Consider the following 19,535-nt stretch of genomic DNA (forward strand, 5'->3'; position numbering starts at 1 on the left):
CATAATGTGCCGAACACATTAAGCAAAACCACTGTGATGTGAATGAACCCCATGGACTAACTTGGCCTGAATTAAATACAGGTGTGACTGCCCCGACACACACACAGAAGACAATGCATTTGACGTTGAGCACCTCTTTTTAAATCACACACATTTAAAATGATGTATGTGTTGAAATGCGTTGTATTTTATCAGTGTGGGAAAGGGAGGCACCTGGGAGACGCCCTCGGTAGTATCAAATGGTTACACATGGTTTTGGTATCTTGTTGAAGACTGCAGTGCCAGAGTGTAACATTTTAAAGAGTTTGTAGCAACTTAAACCTTAAAAAAGTTTACCTTCTAGCTAAGAATTAAATGAGAAGATCAATACCACACTCATGTCTAAGCATATGCACTCAGCTGATTTCATGGATCACATCTGACACAACTGATAGATCAGAACTCTGTTAGATTGCATGCCTATCCTGTCCTGGGTGCCAAATTATGAATCCTACTATGGCCACTCCAAGACCCGCCCTACCAAGCGGCTCGATTGGTTGGGGTTAGGCATTTCACCTCGAGTGGTTAAGGTTAGGATAGCAGATTGGTCAGGTGATAGGACCTGAACAAATGGGGTTACGTTATCTTGCGTAAGCATGGACGCCTGGCCAATAGTAGTGATTGAAGGGCGGGTCGTGGCGTGGCCATAGTAGGATTCGTAATTTCACATCCTGTGTAGCCCGGATGTTGTCTCTGTTGAATTTTTACATCTCCATTTGACCATTCGAATTTGAGAAACCTGAATCTATTGTTTTGAAATTCTGAAACTTGAATTATTGGATCTGAATTTGTGACCATTGGAGAAAAAAATTCAGCTTTCGAATTGGAATATTTTAATTTCAAACATGTGAATTCAGAACTAATGCATTCAGATTCATGGTTTCAAAGTAAAACATTTCAGTTTTAAGTATTCAGTGGCTGTTAAAGTTCAAATACTTTCTTATTTGCTTCCATAGTCTATGATGTAGACGATGCTTTAAAGACGTCATTTGTTTCTCCTTGTCATTTCTTTAAGACTGAAGCAATTTAAGGCAACTTGATCTGTATTCCTTGCATTCTCATTGGCTGTAACAGCGTTCCACTCACCGCCGTCGTCCAGTCAGAGAGCTGAAGCCGGTGAAGGAGCGGCTCCTGTTGACCAAACCTGAGGGCGAGTCGAATCGCAGCTTCACCGACATCCTGAAGAAAGCGAGAATAATTACAGCATGTAAGATTTTAATCCTATATCTGTTGGATGTTGCAAGCAAACAAAAAAATCCCCACACCTTATATATTCCTGGTGATTGCCAAATGAAGCCTCATGAAACTTCGTGACCAATTTGATTGATTTTCGGAGCCCACTAGATGGCGCTCCTGGTTTAAAGAAAGACTCAAGTAATGGCATTTTTCTTTCAACTCTTTGTTGAACAGATAGCACCATCTAGTGGGCTCAGAAAATGAAAACAACTGTTCACGAGGCTCCATAAGGTCCCCACTAACAGTGGTCAGCCTTTCTATGGACTTCTTCCAGCGGCCACTGGCGGTATTGCAACAAAAAAATCCCTCTGCGACCTAGAAAGGATTTTCCCCTGACAGGACACCTCCAACTACAAACAAGGTTGGTTATGACTCTTTCTATTCTGAATTCTTAATACATTTACTTGGACTTTTTTTTATATTTCAAAACCTCCCCTTTGAGCCGAGAGAAGCAATTTAAAAACCTTTGACGTCCCCACAATGTAGCCCAGCGGGACCTCGTTGGCAGGGGCCAGGGGGACAAACACTACTGGGCATAGTCAGTGGTCCCAAATCTATATGGAAGTAAACCCGGAAGCTTCAAAACATTTTGGGTGAAAGCGCCACTGAGCAACTCCCATAGGAATGAACGGGGCTCCGCCATTAAAGGTGCAGTAGGTGAGACTTATAAAACTAACTTTCTGTCATATTTGCTGAAACTGACCCTGTGTTCGATTATAACTATATGAAACAGGTAATAAAAAAAAAAATCCAGCTCCTCTGGCAAGCTCAAGACGGAGCCATGGTGCCTTGGCAAAATAGCCTCGGGAAGCTACGTGTTTCGGTGGAATGTGTGTAAGTTCAAAGGTTGTTTTAGTCGTGCAACAGAAAACTCAGATTGGACAGATAGTCTAGCTAGCTGTCTGGATTTACCCTGCGGAGATCTGAGATTGGAATTTCCGTCGGCAACAGAGCAATCCTGGAAGTGGAACGTTGTGTATATAGACTACCTCTGAGATGATACAGGGTCCCCCCCCCCTCTCTCTCTCTCTCTCTCTCTCTTTCTTTCTTTCTTTCTTTCTTTCTTTCTTTCTTTCTTTCTCTGTCTCTCTGCCTTCAGTTTCTGATGCCTTGAATAGATAATGCATGAACCCAATTAATTGTTCTTTCTTTGACAAACAGCTGCTGAAGTTCAAAACACGAATGGCCAAAGATTTTTGGTTCCACATGATGGATAAATATAACAAGGGAGTTTTGGACAATGTGTTGGTTGTAGTTGTGGCCGACTGCATCTTTAACTTCATCTGCATGAAGTACGACTTCTTAATGACGATGAATGGAAAGCAAAACAAAGTATGGCACAAGTAAAAAAAAGAAAAGCCATTCAGTGCTGAAGAACAAGCGATGTGTAAATAAATCCTACCCTGTCTTTCATACACAGGTACGCTCACTGCACATAAAAATACTGTGTGAAAGTAAACAATACCAATGTGCTCCCACACACAGTCTGGATGCCATCTGTTCCGAGTCTTTAATGTGGTTCCTGTGAGTTTTGTTGAAACAAAAACAACATCACTATTGTTTTTGTCTACATGGTGATCAGCTGTTTTTCTTCTAAATGAGCTGCTAAAGCCTTTTGTAATCGGCGTTAACAAATACATCTAACGTGGAAAAAAGATCATTTGTTGTGTTTCCTTTTGCTTCTTTAATTAAAAGATCTGCAAGTCTTCCTCGTGTTCAGATATGACCTGGTGTTGTAGTTGAAATAAGCTGAAACAAGGTCATCTGCCCCTGTGGCAGGGATTCAAACCAATAGCAGGAGCCAAAACTTTCTGCCAGGATAAGGAGTTCAGAGTAAGCCAGTTTGGAGGCCTGACCCAGATTGTAAAACACACTCTGGTCCTGATGCCAGAACCAACAGAGTCACATAGCAACCAGGCATACAACACCGGGATGGAGAAACCAGGTCTGATGGCTTTAAACCAGTGTCAAGAGCTTATACTGCGCGCACACACACACACACACACACACACACACACACACACACACACACACACACACACACACACACACACACACACACACACACACACTTGGTTTTGCCTGGTTTTGACTCTGTAATGATCAGAGTTCTCTCAGCCACAGTGCCATGAAATAAAGAGGTTTGAAAGTAATGGCAGGGGGGTTTCTTGAATCAGGCCTATATCAGCCTACATTACCCCGCTTATTACAAGGCTACTTACCAAATAAATCAATCATTTGACACAGAATATTGATTTAAAAACGATTGTATTGCTTCTGCTAAATAAAATAGTCTGTTCCGTTTCTACTTTGTTTTATCCCCGAAGAAAAAGTCAAGTGTCTTTTTGTTTTAAAAGTATAATCATTGTTTATATGTTTTCATTTCCTGCCTTTTCTAAATCTTGTTTTAGGTGAGGATGCTGTGTCCAGTGGATCGATGCTTCCCCCTCATCTCAACAGTAGGTGCACGGTTTTTATGGGGGTACACGTCAACCCCAATCTTGTTCTATCATCATTCCTCTCCCTCACTTCATTCTGTGACGTGTCTGTCCACGCAAACTTAACTCTAGTGCCTATTTGAGGTTGACATGTTTGGTTACTAGTGAAATATCTCAACAACTTTTGTATAGATTATGACTCAGACATCCACATCCCCCTCGAAGCCCCGTCTCCTAAAAATTAGGTTCCCCTACAGCGAAACTGCATTATCAATTAGGCTACGTTTCGAGGGAGTACGATAACAATTAAGAATGCGGTTTAGTTGTTGTGAGTTAGTTAATGTATTTATTTTTTACGATAATTGTAATAACTTCTTTGATGTTCTGACGTGTTTGTCTTTCTCCAATACTTTTGGTTTATGACCAAATACCTGCAGAACAAATGATATTCCCGTCAGCCTCAGCTGTACCTTGTGTTAAAGGTGCTGTAGATAGGATTGTGAAGATCCAGCCAAAAAATTTGAACATTGGGGCGGCCTCTAGGCTCACCCAGTAAGAGTGTTCGCTCCATGTTGGCTGAGTCCTGCACCTGCTGTCCTTTGCTGCGTGTCATCCCCCATCTCTCTCCCCCTTTCATGTATATCCACTGTCACTTGTAATAAAGGGAAAAAGCCCCAAAAAGATTATCTTAAAAAAAAAAATGTGAACATCAACAACTTCTCAGTCCCTCCCCCCTTTCTGCTAAAGCCCAAAACTGTCTCCTAAGCCCCTGCCCCCACAAGGGAGAATGAATGTCTGTGCATGAGCAGTGATTGACACACAGTTACAACATTGTTCAAATACTTAAACCATGCGGAGATGTGTTTTGCTGTTACTGCATCTGTGTAGAAGAAGTTGTATTAAAACCTAGCATCTCCTAATATAACCTTCCTGCTTTATAGATGCTGAGTATCGGCTTCGAGAAATGCACAACGTGGAGGAATCGGCTCCGTTGCATTCAGCTGAGAGCAGCAGAATAACATAGTTCAGATTGGCTGAACAGCACATCAACCAGCTGTAACAAACTACGGTAGGAATGTAAAACACAGCCCACAATCAAACTGGCATAAAGTGTCTCGCTGCTGACACAGATATACATCCATCTCCACCTGTCTGCTCGGTTACAGCCTCTGCTCGGATACCCGTCTTCCAACACGTCCGCGCACAAAGAAGCTTCAGTTTGCAGCTGTCTCTGTCAATCCCATCATTCAATTGTCTTCTTTTACTCTCACCGACCGAGACATGTTGTCATAGTAGCTACATAGTCAGACGTGTACGTTTACTCAAGTACTGTACTTCAGTACAATTAGGAAGTACTTTTAATTGAGTATTTCCATGTTATGCTACTTTATACTTCTACTCCACTATATTTATGTGACAGCTTGAGTTACTGCTTTACAGATTTGGATTTTTTTTTAAACAAAACGTAGGCTCAGTTTATAAAATATGATACTGTGCTTTAGATTCAACTCTCCAACCGTATATAAAGAAGTTCAAATGTGTTCCACCTCCACCAGCTGTGACATTAAAATGCTGCTTCTGTTGTTAAACATCAGTAATAATATTCCGATATATGTGTCATAATGTAACTCTGTGAAAGTACTTTACCTTTAATACTTTGTAGTACATTTTGCTGTTTAGACTTTTGTACTTTTACTTACAGAGAGGTATTGTGACTTTTAGATAGATAGATGGATAGATAGATACGTAGATAGATAGATGGATACGTAGGTAGGTAGATAGGTAGGTACGTAGATGGATACGTAGGTAGGTAGGTAGGTAGGTAGGTACGTAGATGGATACGTAGGTAGTTAGGTAGGTAGGTACGTAGATAGATACATAGATAGATACGTGGATGGATGGATGGATGGGTAGGTAGATGGATAGATACGCAGATGGATGGATGGATGGATGGATAGATACGTAGATGGATGGATAGATATGTAGATAGATCTGAGATCTGATCATTTTTAACTTTACTTAATGTAACATAAACAAGGTGGGAAAAAGATTAATAGAACGGCTGCTGTGGAATTAACAAAAAATAAGGAAATTACAAGACAGTAGGCCAATAATGAAAACAAGGAGATATACTCCGTAGTACACTGAAAGGGCACCAGATCCTGAACATGTGGAATTCTCCATATTTAAGGAAAACCGAGACCTTCATTGTTTACACTGACGGAGAGAGACGACAGGAAAAAGAGAAATGGAGCAGAAACAGAGGGAGAAGTTACATTTGACTGCAGGGAGAAAGAGGAATACATGAGAAAGATGACATAAATGAAGATAGAGTCCTCTTCTCAGCTGCAAACATTACACAGAAAGTCTCACCCTGTTTGGAAGTTAAATACGAGCCTTTTTCTCCGATATTTGTCTCGACATGATTTGAATGAAGGAACTACAGCTGCTTAGACATATAAACTATGGTGACCAAAATTGTGTTTAATTGCAGTTTTAAAAAACTTTGAAGTTTGAGTGATGCCAGATTACATTCTTTCCAATCATGTTTCATACCACTTTCTAGGCTTGTCTCCTCTTTGTATCCAACTTTTTTCTACTTCCTTATAGACATTATATATATATATATATATATATATATATATATATATATATATATATATATATATATATTTTTTTTTTTTTTTTTTTTTTTTTTGGGTCAAAGTGGCCCCAGGCTAGCTGATTTCACTGATGATGAATTAGCTGCAGTTGGCTGGAGGTGTGCAGGCTGCTGTTGCAGCTTCCTGTTTCACTGGGATTGAAAATGACTGAGAACTACTCGTTCAAACGCAACCGAGAACAAAAAGTCTATGTCAAAAAGATATATAAAAACTGTGAAGAAATGTTCTAATTACAAGTTCTACTGTACAAAAGAAAGAAATAAAATACAAATCTGGAATGTGATTTGAATGTGAAAGGAGGGAGGCAAATTCCTCGAGTGGTAGAGAGTTCATGGGGTGTGTGTGTGTGTGTGTGTGTGTGTGTGTGTGTGTGTGTGTGTGTGTGTGTGTGTGTGTGTGTGTTTTGAGGGGTGTCTGGAGGAAAGCTGGCGGGATCTGGTCTTAAAAAATTTGCCTTGACCTGCAAGTGATTTACGGGGTCCCATGTGGTGAGGAGGTGGGAGGTTGTGTGTTTGTGTGTGTGTGTGTGTGGTAGACCATTACAAGGGGCCTTTACATCATCTGTAGCCATCGAGACACACACACACACACACACACACATCCATGTAAAAGTCAAGCATAAGGACTTGATTCCCCCTCTCTCCTCCCTCGTAGGGTGTGGTGGTGTGACAGTGGGTTTTAAATAATGTGGTCTCATCTGTAATCACTCTCCTTCCGCTCGCCGTAATCAGCCTCATTTCCACTTCCACGTTCGCCTGGTTTTACTCGGTAACGATCAGTTCCTTCCCTAAGTCGCAGTGAGGCCGCAGCCATCAAACAAACAGGTTTGTAAGTGATGGCAGATTTAAACCCCCAGAAATGTTGTTCACATTTACTACTTAACTTACGTACGAAACTTAATTTCCATTACAAACTTTATTCAACACTTATTTTAACCCAAACCATGATCTTTTCCTAAACCTTACCAAGAAGTTTTGTTTCAATTTAATGGCGCGAAAAGCTTAGAATGCGTAGACAATGACATGACATGCAAATGTATTTTAAAGTGCCGTGCTATTTCTACCCCTTCCCATTGGCCAAGTAGGTTTTCACTTACAATAAATTTGCCTTTGTATTTTGGTGCATAACAATAAACATAGTAAGATAAAATAAAAAAAGTACCACGAAAGTCAAGAATCATGAATAGAAACATTTACAATACAGAATATAATAATTCTCTGTTTTCGGATTCTTCATTCACCATGGAGACATGCGAGAACAACAGATTTTTCTTCAAGAATTCAAGGTAACTGGTTGAGTAATTAATATACAAATGATCATTTAGAGGGTGAAGTATCCCTTTAAACAACACTTTTGGACAACAACAAAAAATCAGATTGACCAAAAGACCTATCTCGACAAGCTCAGCTAGGTCTGGCTGCACCGCTTATCATTCTGGGATAAGGGGGAAAATGCTCAGCACTTGTTTGTATTTCTTTAAACCAATCACAACTGTCCTGGGCGGCGCTAAGCTCCGGATGCAGCGACAGTGCCCTTGCAAAATGGATAGCGGAAATAGCGGAAGGGGAGGGACATCATGTCAGGCTTTATCCCAGCAATGTACATCCATTGAGCCAATCTTAAAAAAAACTCAGATAGTCATAAGTTTAACTTTTTGATAGTTTTTGTGTGTGTGTGCGCGCGTGCAACCTGACCATTTGGAAACGGCTTCAGTCTGTTTTTATTCAATGAAACATCAAAAACAAGACTGAGGAACATTCTGTATGTACATCTGGAGTTTCCTGGGTTCTTGTGTGTGTGTGTGTGTGTGTGTGTGTGTGTTTCTTGAGTCCTTCCCCCTCCTCACTCCTGCATCTCCCTGTTAGTGGAAACATGTTTTTTTGTTATCTTTTCATCTGTCCCTCTTGTTGGTGTTTTGTCTCTCTATCCCTTTTCCTCCCTGTTCTTATTTCTGTTTTTATGGGTGTTTGGTGTTTTAAGCCCCCAATGTCGTCTTCCAGGCAGCGCTGCATGAATGGCACTAGGATTAGGCAATGGTTAGGGCAAGGGTTAAGGTTAGGGTTTGGTGCCTTGAAGTCGATGGTCGCAGCGCTGCCTTGAAGTCGACAGTGGGGGCTTAAAACACCAAACGCCCATCGCTCCCTTCTCTCTTTTTCTCTCGCCTCATCTTCTCCCCAACTCTGGCTCACAGATCATCTGGGATCATTAGAAGACAGCTTTAAATTACTTTGATTGCTCCTCGGGGACTTTGCCCTATTTCCAAGTAAACAGAATCCATAAAACTTCTTTTTATTTTATTAAGCGCAGCAAACGAACAAATCTCTCTCTGTAGGGTGCTGTAAATCACTGGATCAAAGAGACTTGTGTGTGAAAGAGAGAAGAAACTTTAAATTAGCTTTTCTTAAATTAAAACATTTGTTCATTCTGAAGTTGTTTTTTGTCCAGTTTTAGATACTCTCTGACACTGTGGCTCACTGCCAGCTGAAACATGATTGGCTCAGTTATTTCGTTTTTTGGGGGGGGAGGTCAGAGGTCACAGATGACTCATGTTCCCCCAGGGTGAAGAACTATGCTGTTTTGGATGGAAACAGACGCACACACACACACACACACACACACACACACACACACACACACACACACACATAAAAAACACACAGAGTTAGTATTTTTTGCTTTTGTCTGATAATGAACTGGTAATGCAGATGAAAATTAAGCTTAGGTTTGGCTAAATCTGGCACATTTTCATGTTGGACTTAAGTGCTCATGAGAATTAATTTGCATTGTCCCATCCTAATATAAAATACACACACACAAACACAACCTTAAGTTCTCAAAAGATACAAACATCTGTACTTTCCAATACACACACAACCCTACACAAACACTTAGATGTCATCCAGCTATAGTTGTAATGTACATGTACTGTATAATTTAAATCAGCAGAAGTATTCTCCGCGATATGAGTTGCTCAGTTCTAAATTATCCTCTTAAGTTTTACCAAGTCTTTTCAGTCGCTATCGAGGACCCCAAACATTTTTAGTAAAACAAATCTTAACCAATATTTCGATAGTCAGTAGAAGCACTTTGCTGTTACTTGCTTTTTACTTCGGAGCTTCTCAACAGAGGGATATACAACACTAAATATATAATCAAGATCTTGTTCCATCACTGCTCAGCTCGGAATAACATGAGGCGACCGAAACTAAACCCTTCGTCAGCTTTTATGAGAAAACAAATCCACGCAATGAGTTATCTCCCATGATTTATAAATGCAACATTTGGTTCAGATTAACCTCATCAGACTACTCTTCTCCTCCTCTGACATGAACTTTTTGCTTTACACATTGTAGGTTGTTCCTCATCAGATGAAAAAAGCTAAAATGTGCTGTATTAAAGAAGAATATCAAAACTCCAACACTTATATTGTGTTTCTACAGGTAGTTTTTTTTTTTTTTTTAAACATTGTTAAATATCACCTTTTGCTGTGGCTTTCACCACATTTTGCTGCGGGTATCACTGTTGGACATCATTTGATATTGAATATTTAATTGATGGTCATTATTATGAATAACTCACATGGACGCGCCTGTAGCTTGATTGGAAAAAAAAAAAAAACAGAGTTAACTGAGTCAGTGGATAACCAGCTTCCATCACTACTGCTGGGCTCAAACCTAAAGAGACTTAAAGTGATGGTTCGGAGTAATTTCACCCTAGGGTCCTTTGCACCACGACCTCGAGCCAAACAACCCCCCAGAAGCTTTTTGCACCTGGGTCGAACATTGAGCGAGTTAGCGCTATCAGCTGAATAGCTTAGTGCACGGGCTAATGGATCCAAGAGTGTATCTTGTACATTACCCCACTAATAATGCCCGAAATGATACCAAACTTCTACACTTGTACAAATAGGTTATGTACTCATAAAACAATTGATTAGAAAGTTTGTAAGTACACCAGAAGTTTATTTAAATAACACTTGCCTGTTGGCTTCAGATCTGCTCTCTTCAGCTACTACTACCGGCAGTAAGACGAGTGCTTAGGGACGTCTACAAATTACAACACCGAAAAGAGGTACAACAAAAATATTGATTAATTTAATGATTAAATAAGGTAGTGTCTCCAAATTTACCTCAATTATAACTTGTCTCCTGCTAGTTGTACTACAGCACTTTTAAAAAATAAGTTTAATAAATATTTTTGTTGTTGCAGGCAAGGGTTATTTAAATAAACTCCTGGTGTACTTACAAACTTTCCAATCCATCGTTTTATGAGTACATAACCTATTTGTACTAGTGTAGAAGTTTAGTATCATTTCGGGCATTATTAGTGGGGTAATGTACAAGATACACTCTTGGATCCATTAGCCCCTGCGCTAAGCTATTCAGCTGATAACGCTAACTCTCCCAATGTTCGACCCAGGTGAAAAAAGCTTCTGGGGTGGGTTGTTTGGCTCGAGGTCGTGGTGCAAAGGACCCTAGGGTGAAATTACTCCGAACCATCACTTTAAATTGAACTTGCTTCAGGGTTTACGCCTCTACACTGGAAGAAAGAAAATCCAGGCAGCTGATACATTTTTGGCAAAGCAAACAAGTCGGTACATAAACACATTTTGAAAGATGAAGGGTTGGCTTTTAACACTAACATCAAGGGTGTGGACAGACAACTTTTTTTCTTCCTCTTTTTCCAGTGTAATGTTACATCACCGCCTTCTACTGTTGATTTTTCTTCTTGAGCTGTTCCCAGAGTATTCTGGAAACGCCTCAAAGTGTGATGCTTAGAGAGAGAGAGAGAGAGATTTTTAAACTGGGACATCAAAATTCCCTGGAGTATAAAGGTCAAAGATGTAGGGGAGATCCTAATATAACAGTTTTATTTAGTATTTTTTGTATGAAAACATGCTCCCGTAATAACTACGACACGCCACTATAAATGTAAACAGAAGTTGTAATTTCTGCTTAAACATTTTTTGAACAGCTTTTGTGAGCGTCTCATTCTAACATGTAGAGGCACCGTCACAACACGGGCGCTGAAAGCCTGTCGTAGATTTCTCTGTTCTGATGGATAGCACTTGAATATAACATAATACAGCCTTTAATGCAGAAATAATGAATTACAACTGACCTATACAAATAAAATAACACAGAAAACCGTATAAAAATTCCACTTTGCTTTTTAGTTCACTAGCTGGGGGAAAGGCAGCCAAAAAAAGTACATTTACAACTACAACTGTATGTAAACAAGACATCATGAATACAGTGAATGGCAACAAGGGAAAACATTCAGTTCTTCCACAGGAAATAATGTAAAAAAAGAATAGAAGAAAAAAAGATTAGGTTAAAGATTAGAAGAGAGTGTGTGAGACAAGTCGTTCTCTGCAGTTGTCATTTCTTTGGCTTCGTGTTTCAGCCATTTTTCACGTGTCCTCTCCTTTTTCCATCTTCTCTTCCTCGCTTTCTCCCTCCTGTCTCAATCACTCTCTATCTCTCTCTGTCTTTGCTCTGGCTCTGTTTACCTCCTCTCAGTTTTAACTCGCGCTGCCGACCTCCCTCGCTCCTCTCTCCCTGCCTGTCGTCCACCCTTACCCCCCCCGCTGCGTGTTGTTATGTATTGATATCCAGGGTTCCTGTGTGTTTAGGCCGAGCCAGAGCAAAGATTAAAAGACTGAAGTAACTTCATATCTTAAATCTATTGACATAAACTCTTCACACACAGTGTAGATCTCTATTTTCTCGGGGAGATACAAACATCTGGGTTCAACACACACACACACACACACACACACACACAAACTTATCTTAAGTCCTCAAAAGATACAAACATCTGTACTTTCCAACACACACACACATGCTGCAACATTTAGATGTTCACGTTCATCTTCTACTAAAGATGAAAAACATCTGTCTACACATAAACACACACACACATTCACAGTGACTGTCCACATCTGTGTGAACTGGCGAGTTGAGGAACATAATCCTTATCTGATTATGTTCATCAATAAACAGCGGAGTGTGGAGTTATGTGAGCAATGTCCATGATAAATTGGATCATCCAGATGTGGATTACACTTCAAATCCACGCTGTTTATGTTGAATTTCATCGGAATACAACTTCCAGACTTTCATCAGGGCAGAAAGCGATTTATTGTGAACTGATGGGGGAACCTCATCTTGAGCGTTAGGAAATCACATAAAGCTGGACTCTGTCCTCATGAGGAAATTTGTTCCTTACGTTAGTGGCGTGTTTTATCTGATGGAACCATCCAAACTGTGGCGACGTCGGGGCTTAGATCCTGGTGGTGTCACTTCATCTTCACCAAACACACTGAAGTAATAAGACACAAAGATAATACTGGTTGGTTTTTGTTGTTGAAATAAGTTGGCAGTTGTTTAGGTACACCAAGGAAAAACTAATAGAGTCAAATACAACAGTTAGTCCTCTAAAGGTTACAATGTAGTTTTATGTTGTGTTTTAAAGAGGTGTTAATTCAACCTTTGTTGAAGCAGTTTGGAGGCTGCAGTTTGTGGTACTGTTGAAATGTACAGTGGGGAGAACAAGTATTTGATACACTGCCGATTTTGCAGGTTTTCCCACTTACAAAGCATGTAGAAGTCTGTAATTTTTCTAAAACAAAAATCCAGAAATCACATTGTATGATTTATAAGTAATTAATTAGCATTTTATTGCATGACACAAGTAGTTGATACATCAGAAAAGCAGAACTTAATATTTGGTACAGAAACCTTTGTTTGCAATTACAGAGAGCATAAGTTTCCTGTAGTTCTGGACCAGGTTTGCACACACTGCAGCATGGATTTTGGCCCACTCCTCCATACAGACCTCCAGATCCTTCAGGTTTCGGGGCCGTCGCTGGGCAATACAGACTTTCAGCTCCCTCCAAAGATTTTCTATTGGGTTCAGGTCTGGAGACTGGCTAGGCCACTCCAGGACCTTGAGATGCTTCTTACGGAGCCACTCCTTAGTTGCCCTGGCTGTGTGTTTCGGGTCGTTGTCATGCTGGAAGACCCAGCCACGACCCATCTTCAATGCTCTTACTGAGGGAAGGAGGTTGTTGGCCAAGATCTCGCGATACGTGGCCCCATCCATCCTCCCCTTAATACAGTGCAGTCGTCCTGTCCCCTTTGCAGAAAAGCATCCCCAAAGAATGATGTTTCCACCTCCATGCTTCACGGTTGGGATGGTGTTCTTGGGGTTGTACTCATCCTTCTTCCTCCAAACACGGCGAGTGGAGTTTAGACCAAAAACCTCTATTTATGTCTCATTAGACCACATGACCTTCTCCCATTCCTCCTCTGGATCATCCAAATGGTCATTGGCAAACTTCAGACGGGCCTGGACATGCGCTGGCTTGAGCAGGGGGACGTTGCGTGCGCTGCAGGATTTTAATCCATGATGGCGTAGTGTGTTACTAATGGTTTTCTTTGAGACTGTGGTCCCAGCTCTCTTCAGGTCATTGACCGGGTCCTGCTGTGTAGCTGATCCCTCACCTTCCTCATGATCATTGATGCCTCACGAGGTGAGATCTTGCATGGAGCCCCAAACCAAGGTAGATTGACCGTCATCTTGAACTTTTTCCGTTTTCTAATAATTGCACCAACAGTTGTTGCCTTCTCACCAAGCTGCTTGCCTATTGTCCTGTAGCCCATCCCAGCCTTGTGCAGGTCTAAAATGTTATCCCTGATGTCCTTACACAGCTCTCTGGTCTTGGCCATTGTGGAGAGGTTGGAGTCTGTTTGAGTGTGTGGACAGGTGCAGTTAATACAGGTAATGAGTGGAGAACAGGAGGGCTTCTTAAAGAAAAACTAACAGGTCTGTGAGAGCTGGAATTCTTACTGGTTGGTAGGTGATCAAATACTTATGTCATGCAATAAAATGCAAATAAATTATTTAAAAATCATACAATGTGATTTTCTGGATTTTTGTTTTAGATTCCGTCTCTCACAGTTGAAGTGTACCTATGATAAAAATTACAGACCTCTACATGTTTTGTAAGTAGGAAAACCTGCAAAATCGGCAGTGTATCAAATACTTGTTCTCCCCACTGTATTGTTATACTAACAGGTGTTTCTATTAGTTTGTCCACCCCATCTCTATCAATGAGGGTAGACTAAATAACAAACACCTCAATATAAAAATAAATGTTAAGTCAGAGAAACTAATTCCAAAAAAAATGAATTTTTGTTAATGTTTCAAAGACTAACAGAAATGAATATTAGAAATAATTATTGAAAGTCGCCGACAATAAAACATTCAGTCGTCACCAGGAAAATGGACAGAAGATGTCATTATCTAACTACTTTTGTAGTGTTTTCCCAAAAGTATTTGGCATTCATTTCTTATAAGTTACCGATTTCCTAATATATTTCCTCTTGCTGCGATTATGAGACGATGACATAATACCACATGATCAGTATTAGACATATTGATATCCGGCCCCCAGGAAGTGGGCCTTTGAAGCAAATTTTACATAACAGCCAAACAGTGGAAATACAACTCCCGCCCCGTAACGTGATTCCCCCCCCTGGCCCAAAAATACTTTTTTTCCATACACTTACATGGAGAGAGACACGTCTGTAATCTTGTCCGATAACATTTGGAAAGTCTAGAAGAGCTGCCCGATTTAAATCATTTAATCCCCGTTCAAGTTAGCAGAACGCTTAACGTGAAGTAGCCAGCTCGACCAGTCGAGGTCTCTAGTGTGCCTGCTCTACGGGCCGCACAGTGAGGAAGCACTGCCGATCACCATTTTTGGCTCCATGATGGCTTCATGTGCCACTGAGCAACTCTCACAGTAATTAACGGGGCTCCGCCTCCAACGTCTGTGTGAACGCACTATGTACTCAAAATGGCAAGTGTACAGAAGTGCACAATTTGAGACACAGCACATGTCTTGACACTGACCTCAGACCTGTGACAGTAAAAGTAGACACCACCACTATGAGAGTATAATTTGGACCTGTGAAGACCTCTTGACAGATAATGCTAAGTCAATTTTATTTTCTACAGCCCATTAAGCCCAATATCACTAGCTTCAAGGGGCTTCAATACAGCACCCTCTGTCCTTAGAGCCTTTATACAGATCAGGAAAAACAGAACACAATACCCCTTTTAACGGGAAGAAAAATGGAAGATACTTAAGAAAGAGAATCAGGGTAGGGATCCATGTTTCAGGACGGACACACATACAATAGATGCCATTTTTACACATCAACATTATAGTACATAAACTGAGGATGACAACATTACAGATAGTTAGTAGGGATGCACCGAACCCAGAGTTCGTGTTCGGCCGAATACATGGGTCTGGCTTCTCCCAGATTTCAAAACCGAGCATAATGGCGGCTCGTTCAGAATACGATCTCGTATTTTACGAAAATAGTATACCGAAACGTGTTTCTAAAAACATTTTAAGCGAGAAATAGGCCATGCAGTTGCTGAATCTGTCTGTTTTTTTGATCGACAAAGGTCAGTTTAATAGATTTTTGTCAGATTTTGAGAGGTGGCGAGACGAGCCGACCGTCATTTCCGTTAAGTGTTTTTGGGACAATACTAAACCATCGAAAGTGGGCACTACAGCAGTAAGTGGTCAGTGCACATTAGCAGTGTACTGACGGAAGTATGCGGAATGAGACACAACCAAAGAGTATAGAAGTAACGAGGCGAAACTCAATAGTTCCATTGCAACAAACGCACCCATGACCTATACTCTCTGACTCTACGCTTGCACTATGCTGGTCGATGTAATGACGCCGCTGTTGATTACGGGAAGGTCTTTACGTTGGTGGACCGTTCAATGCAGTAAGCTGTGAGAAAGTGAGAATGGAACTCGTGAGCAGAGAAAGTCTTGTTCGGCAGTACTTTCAGTCAAAAGAAGGCGATTTAAGTCGAGCTACATGTTCAATTTGCAATGCCGATTTTGTCTTTTGGTGGCAAGGACCCTGAACACACAACATCGCTGCTGTTAAGACATTTGCGTATTAAACATCCGAAAGAATACGAGTTGTGCATGAAGGAATCTACAGAGAGCAGCCAAAATGCAGCAACTTCAGGTATGGCAAAGGGAGGACAGTCACAGCTAAAAACTTGTGTTAACCGGACGTTGTTTACTTCATTAATGTATTTACTGTGTTAATGGACTGAGGATGGGAGTAGGATTCGGTTCGGTTCGGCAGAACCTTAACCAGTGGGTTCGGTATTCGGCCGAACCCTAAAAATCTGGGCTCGGTGCATCCCTTCTAGTTAGTAAAGCAGGTGTGACTCTGTTTACATCCACTCTGCTGTCTTTTTCCTAACTGAGTCTGATCTAAATCCAACATGGATGCCGTGTGTGTCTCCACATGCTTTACTAATCAGTCTCAATCTGAAGCACATTCATTCATGATCTATTTCTCTCCATGTCTGAGACTTTCTACGGCTTTTTATTTTCACAGCTGAGAGGATAAAGAGGGAATCCCCATTTAAATTTCTCTCTTCATCCATCTCTCATTGGCCTGTGTGTGTCCCCGTAGAGAAATGACAGACAGAGACATCACTCTGTCTGTGCAACTCTTTCCATTCCTCTCTCCTAATATGTCTCTCTCATGTGAGCGACGCAGGGAGGAAGAGGGGAGGACGTGGAGAGAAGTTCTGGGTTTGTAATCATCCCAACTCTCCACGGTCTTCCCCTCGATTAGCCCTGCTGTCAACACCACTTAAACGGAGCCCTAAACATGCTGAACACACACACATACTGTAAACACACACACACACACACACACACACACACACTGTCCTCCCATCTTTATATTCTTGTATGTTTGTGTGTATGCACTGTGTGGTTTACCAGACACATGTTGTACTTACAAATGTCTTTATATTAAGGATGTAAAAATACACTCAACTCACAATTCGATACAATCCATTTTGTGGATTTGTTTTTATAGTTATATAAACTGTGCAAAAAAACAGATGTGTCCGCTTATCAAAGCTGCAACTAAAATTGTAATATCTTAAATAACCCAAATCAAATAACAACAATTAATAATTTGATTTTTAAAACAAATCCCACCTCAAAATAACTAAATAGAATAAAACTCTTCAAAGGGGTGAGTATTTCACACTGTTCCTTATGGTCTCCTAATTGGATATGTAACATTGGTTGGGCTGAAAATGGTCTGGTTGATATTTTATTGGCCCTTATGCATCCCTGTGTTTTGGCCCTATTTGAGAGCTTTTCTTCCAAATATGGTACGCTCGTGAATATTTAGATGAGCTGCGCGCTGATTGGTTGAGCGAATTGCCATAGGCAGACATTAGAGATGCGTGCTGATTGGTTGAGCGAATCCCCAATACACACACATTAGAGAAGCGACAGAATCTCATATTCCAGACAGTGCAATGTTTCATTACCAAATTCACTTCTGAGACTTTTTTTATGTGAGAAATCAACTATATAAAGCTCAAATATTGGCCGTTTTACGAAAATTGATGGCTAATTGCAAATATGGTACGACGGTGTTTCGGACTTCAGCGGCGGTGCTGCTGCCTCGCCGCCCGGCCAGCCTTCACAGACCCCGGCCTGCTGTGAGCTCCGTTAGGCTGGCAGCCCTGACAGAGCTCCAGTGCCTGTAACTCCCCTCTTCCTGCTAGCTAAATGGCCCGCTGTGTGAGAGTGAGAGCGCGGTCAGCGAGCTTGTTACACCAGCAATCTCTTACCACATGTTACACACAATGTCACGCCACTTAGCTATACAACATATACCTAAATGTCTTATAAAGCTTACAACAGTGTCCGATTTCAAGTTAATTAATATTTGAGAAGTTTAGCTAGGTGTTTCGTTAGCTGCGACTGTCACTTCAATCCTATCTATGTGTAGCTACAAATCACGGATAGTTAGCTTCATTTTTGGTCGTAATACATTTTTGTAAAACGGCCCATATTTGAGCTTTACATAGTTGATTTATCTCATAAAAAAGTTTCAGAAGTGAATTTTGTAATGGAATAGCAGAGATCTGCGTGACCTAGATTCAGAAGACTACCTGATCTCAGGTCAGTTGTGTAGCCTAACCGTTCTCTTAATACACCCACGGCTGTGACAACGGTTCCGGATTTTGAGATGCTTACGTAAGCAACTAGCTTTGAGATTCGCCCGTTTTCAGCAGCAGTTTCAAAATATGAGATTTTCATAGTAAAGGGGTGTCAATGGGATTTTGAGCTTCTATGTATGTCCTATTTACCCACTGAACGGTCGTTATTCAACTATGACAATCGGTTTTGCATTCTATCACCCCTTTCAAATGTATAAACTAAGAAGAGGTAGTGACTTCTTAAGTCAAACGTGTGAAATCAAAAATAGATTACACCCTAAGCCGTTTAAAAATTGCGAAGCGATTTGTTTAGTTTTTTCTCAACTGGTTATCTTTACACATTTATATCCATTTTTAACCGACTCACATCCCTACTTAATATAGCAGAATCTATACAGCTCCTTGAGAATATTGTAAGAACCTCGACCTAAGTTTAGAATCTGTAAATGTAAATTATGCAGTATTGTTAGTTTGACCAGCCGTCACAGAAATTGAAACTCTAGTAGTTATTGTCCAAATTCATGTTTTGTTAACACTTTATAATTTTGCTACATGTATTATCATGAATTCATGCATGAAAAAGCATGGATTCATTCATGTGGTACTTCATGAACTATCGGTCATGTGCCATGATTAATAGTATCTCATGCATGACTTAATGTAGGAACAATACGTTAATTAATGCATCAATTAATAAGGTATTTGAATCATCAGGATTTCTGATTTATTGATGATGTTCATGTCTTCAAAATTAACCAGTCACAGGAGTGTACATACATTCTTAAAAAAATGGAATTGTTGTAATCATGGTTAACTGAACATGACTTCTTCATTACTTCATCATGTTTGTGGCCCTTCATATAAAGTGCTGGCCAGGTCCATCTATAACATTGATAAATAAGATATTTAAGATTAATAGTGGCATAAAATTAAATGTATTAAGAATTAAGGTAGTGGGTTGGCAAAATGATACCGAGGTCACTACCATTCACACAAAATACAGTATACTGCAGATGCATTTTGTAGTTGCTTTATTCACAACAACATAAGGCGCTTAAACAGTAACGCCTGA

At 40.5% G+C, this 19,535-nt stretch overlaps 1 protein-coding gene and 1 long non-coding RNA gene across 8 annotated transcripts in view; one reads left to right on the plus strand and one right to left on the minus strand.

Moving 5' to 3' along the window:
• Positions 1-19,535, minus strand: part of ripor3 (RIPOR family member 3) — a 78,874-nt gene that overhangs the window by 35,996 nt on the left and 23,343 nt on the right. For 2 of the 4 annotated variants that reach the window (XM_028574879.1, XM_028574882.1), the window contains exons 2-3: positions 12,608-12,700; positions 1,126-1,218 (exon numbers count right to left, since the gene is read on the minus strand). In XM_028574879.1, coding sequence (XP_028430680.1) covers positions 1,126-1,217 — 92 coding nt within the window. In that variant the 5' untranslated portion in view covers position 1,218; positions 12,608-12,700. The remainder of the gene's footprint in view (positions 1-1,125; positions 1,219-12,607; positions 12,701-19,535) is intronic. The other 2 variants (XM_028574883.1, XM_028574880.1) reach the window with 1 other exon arrangement.
• Positions 1-19,535, plus strand: part of LOC114553622 (uncharacterized) — a 61,426-nt gene that overhangs the window by 14,543 nt on the left and 27,348 nt on the right. For 3 of the 4 annotated variants that reach the window (XR_003692353.1, XR_003692356.1, XR_003692355.1), the window contains exons 6-9: positions 1,114-1,246; positions 1,450-1,636; positions 3,687-3,734; positions 4,655-4,782. This is a non-coding gene — a long non-coding RNA (uncharacterized LOC114553622). Of the gene's footprint in view, positions 1-1,113; positions 1,247-1,449; positions 1,637-1,761; positions 1,921-3,686; positions 3,735-4,654; positions 4,783-19,535 lie in introns of those variants that run through there. The other variant, XR_003692354.1, reaches the window with a different exon arrangement.

The sequence above is a fragment of the Perca flavescens genome, chromosome 4, assembly GCF_004354835.1.
Source record: "Perca flavescens isolate YP-PL-M2 chromosome 4, PFLA_1.0, whole genome shotgun sequence".
In the NCBI taxonomy this organism is placed as follows: Eukaryota; Metazoa; Chordata; class Actinopteri; order Perciformes; family Percidae; genus Perca; species Perca flavescens.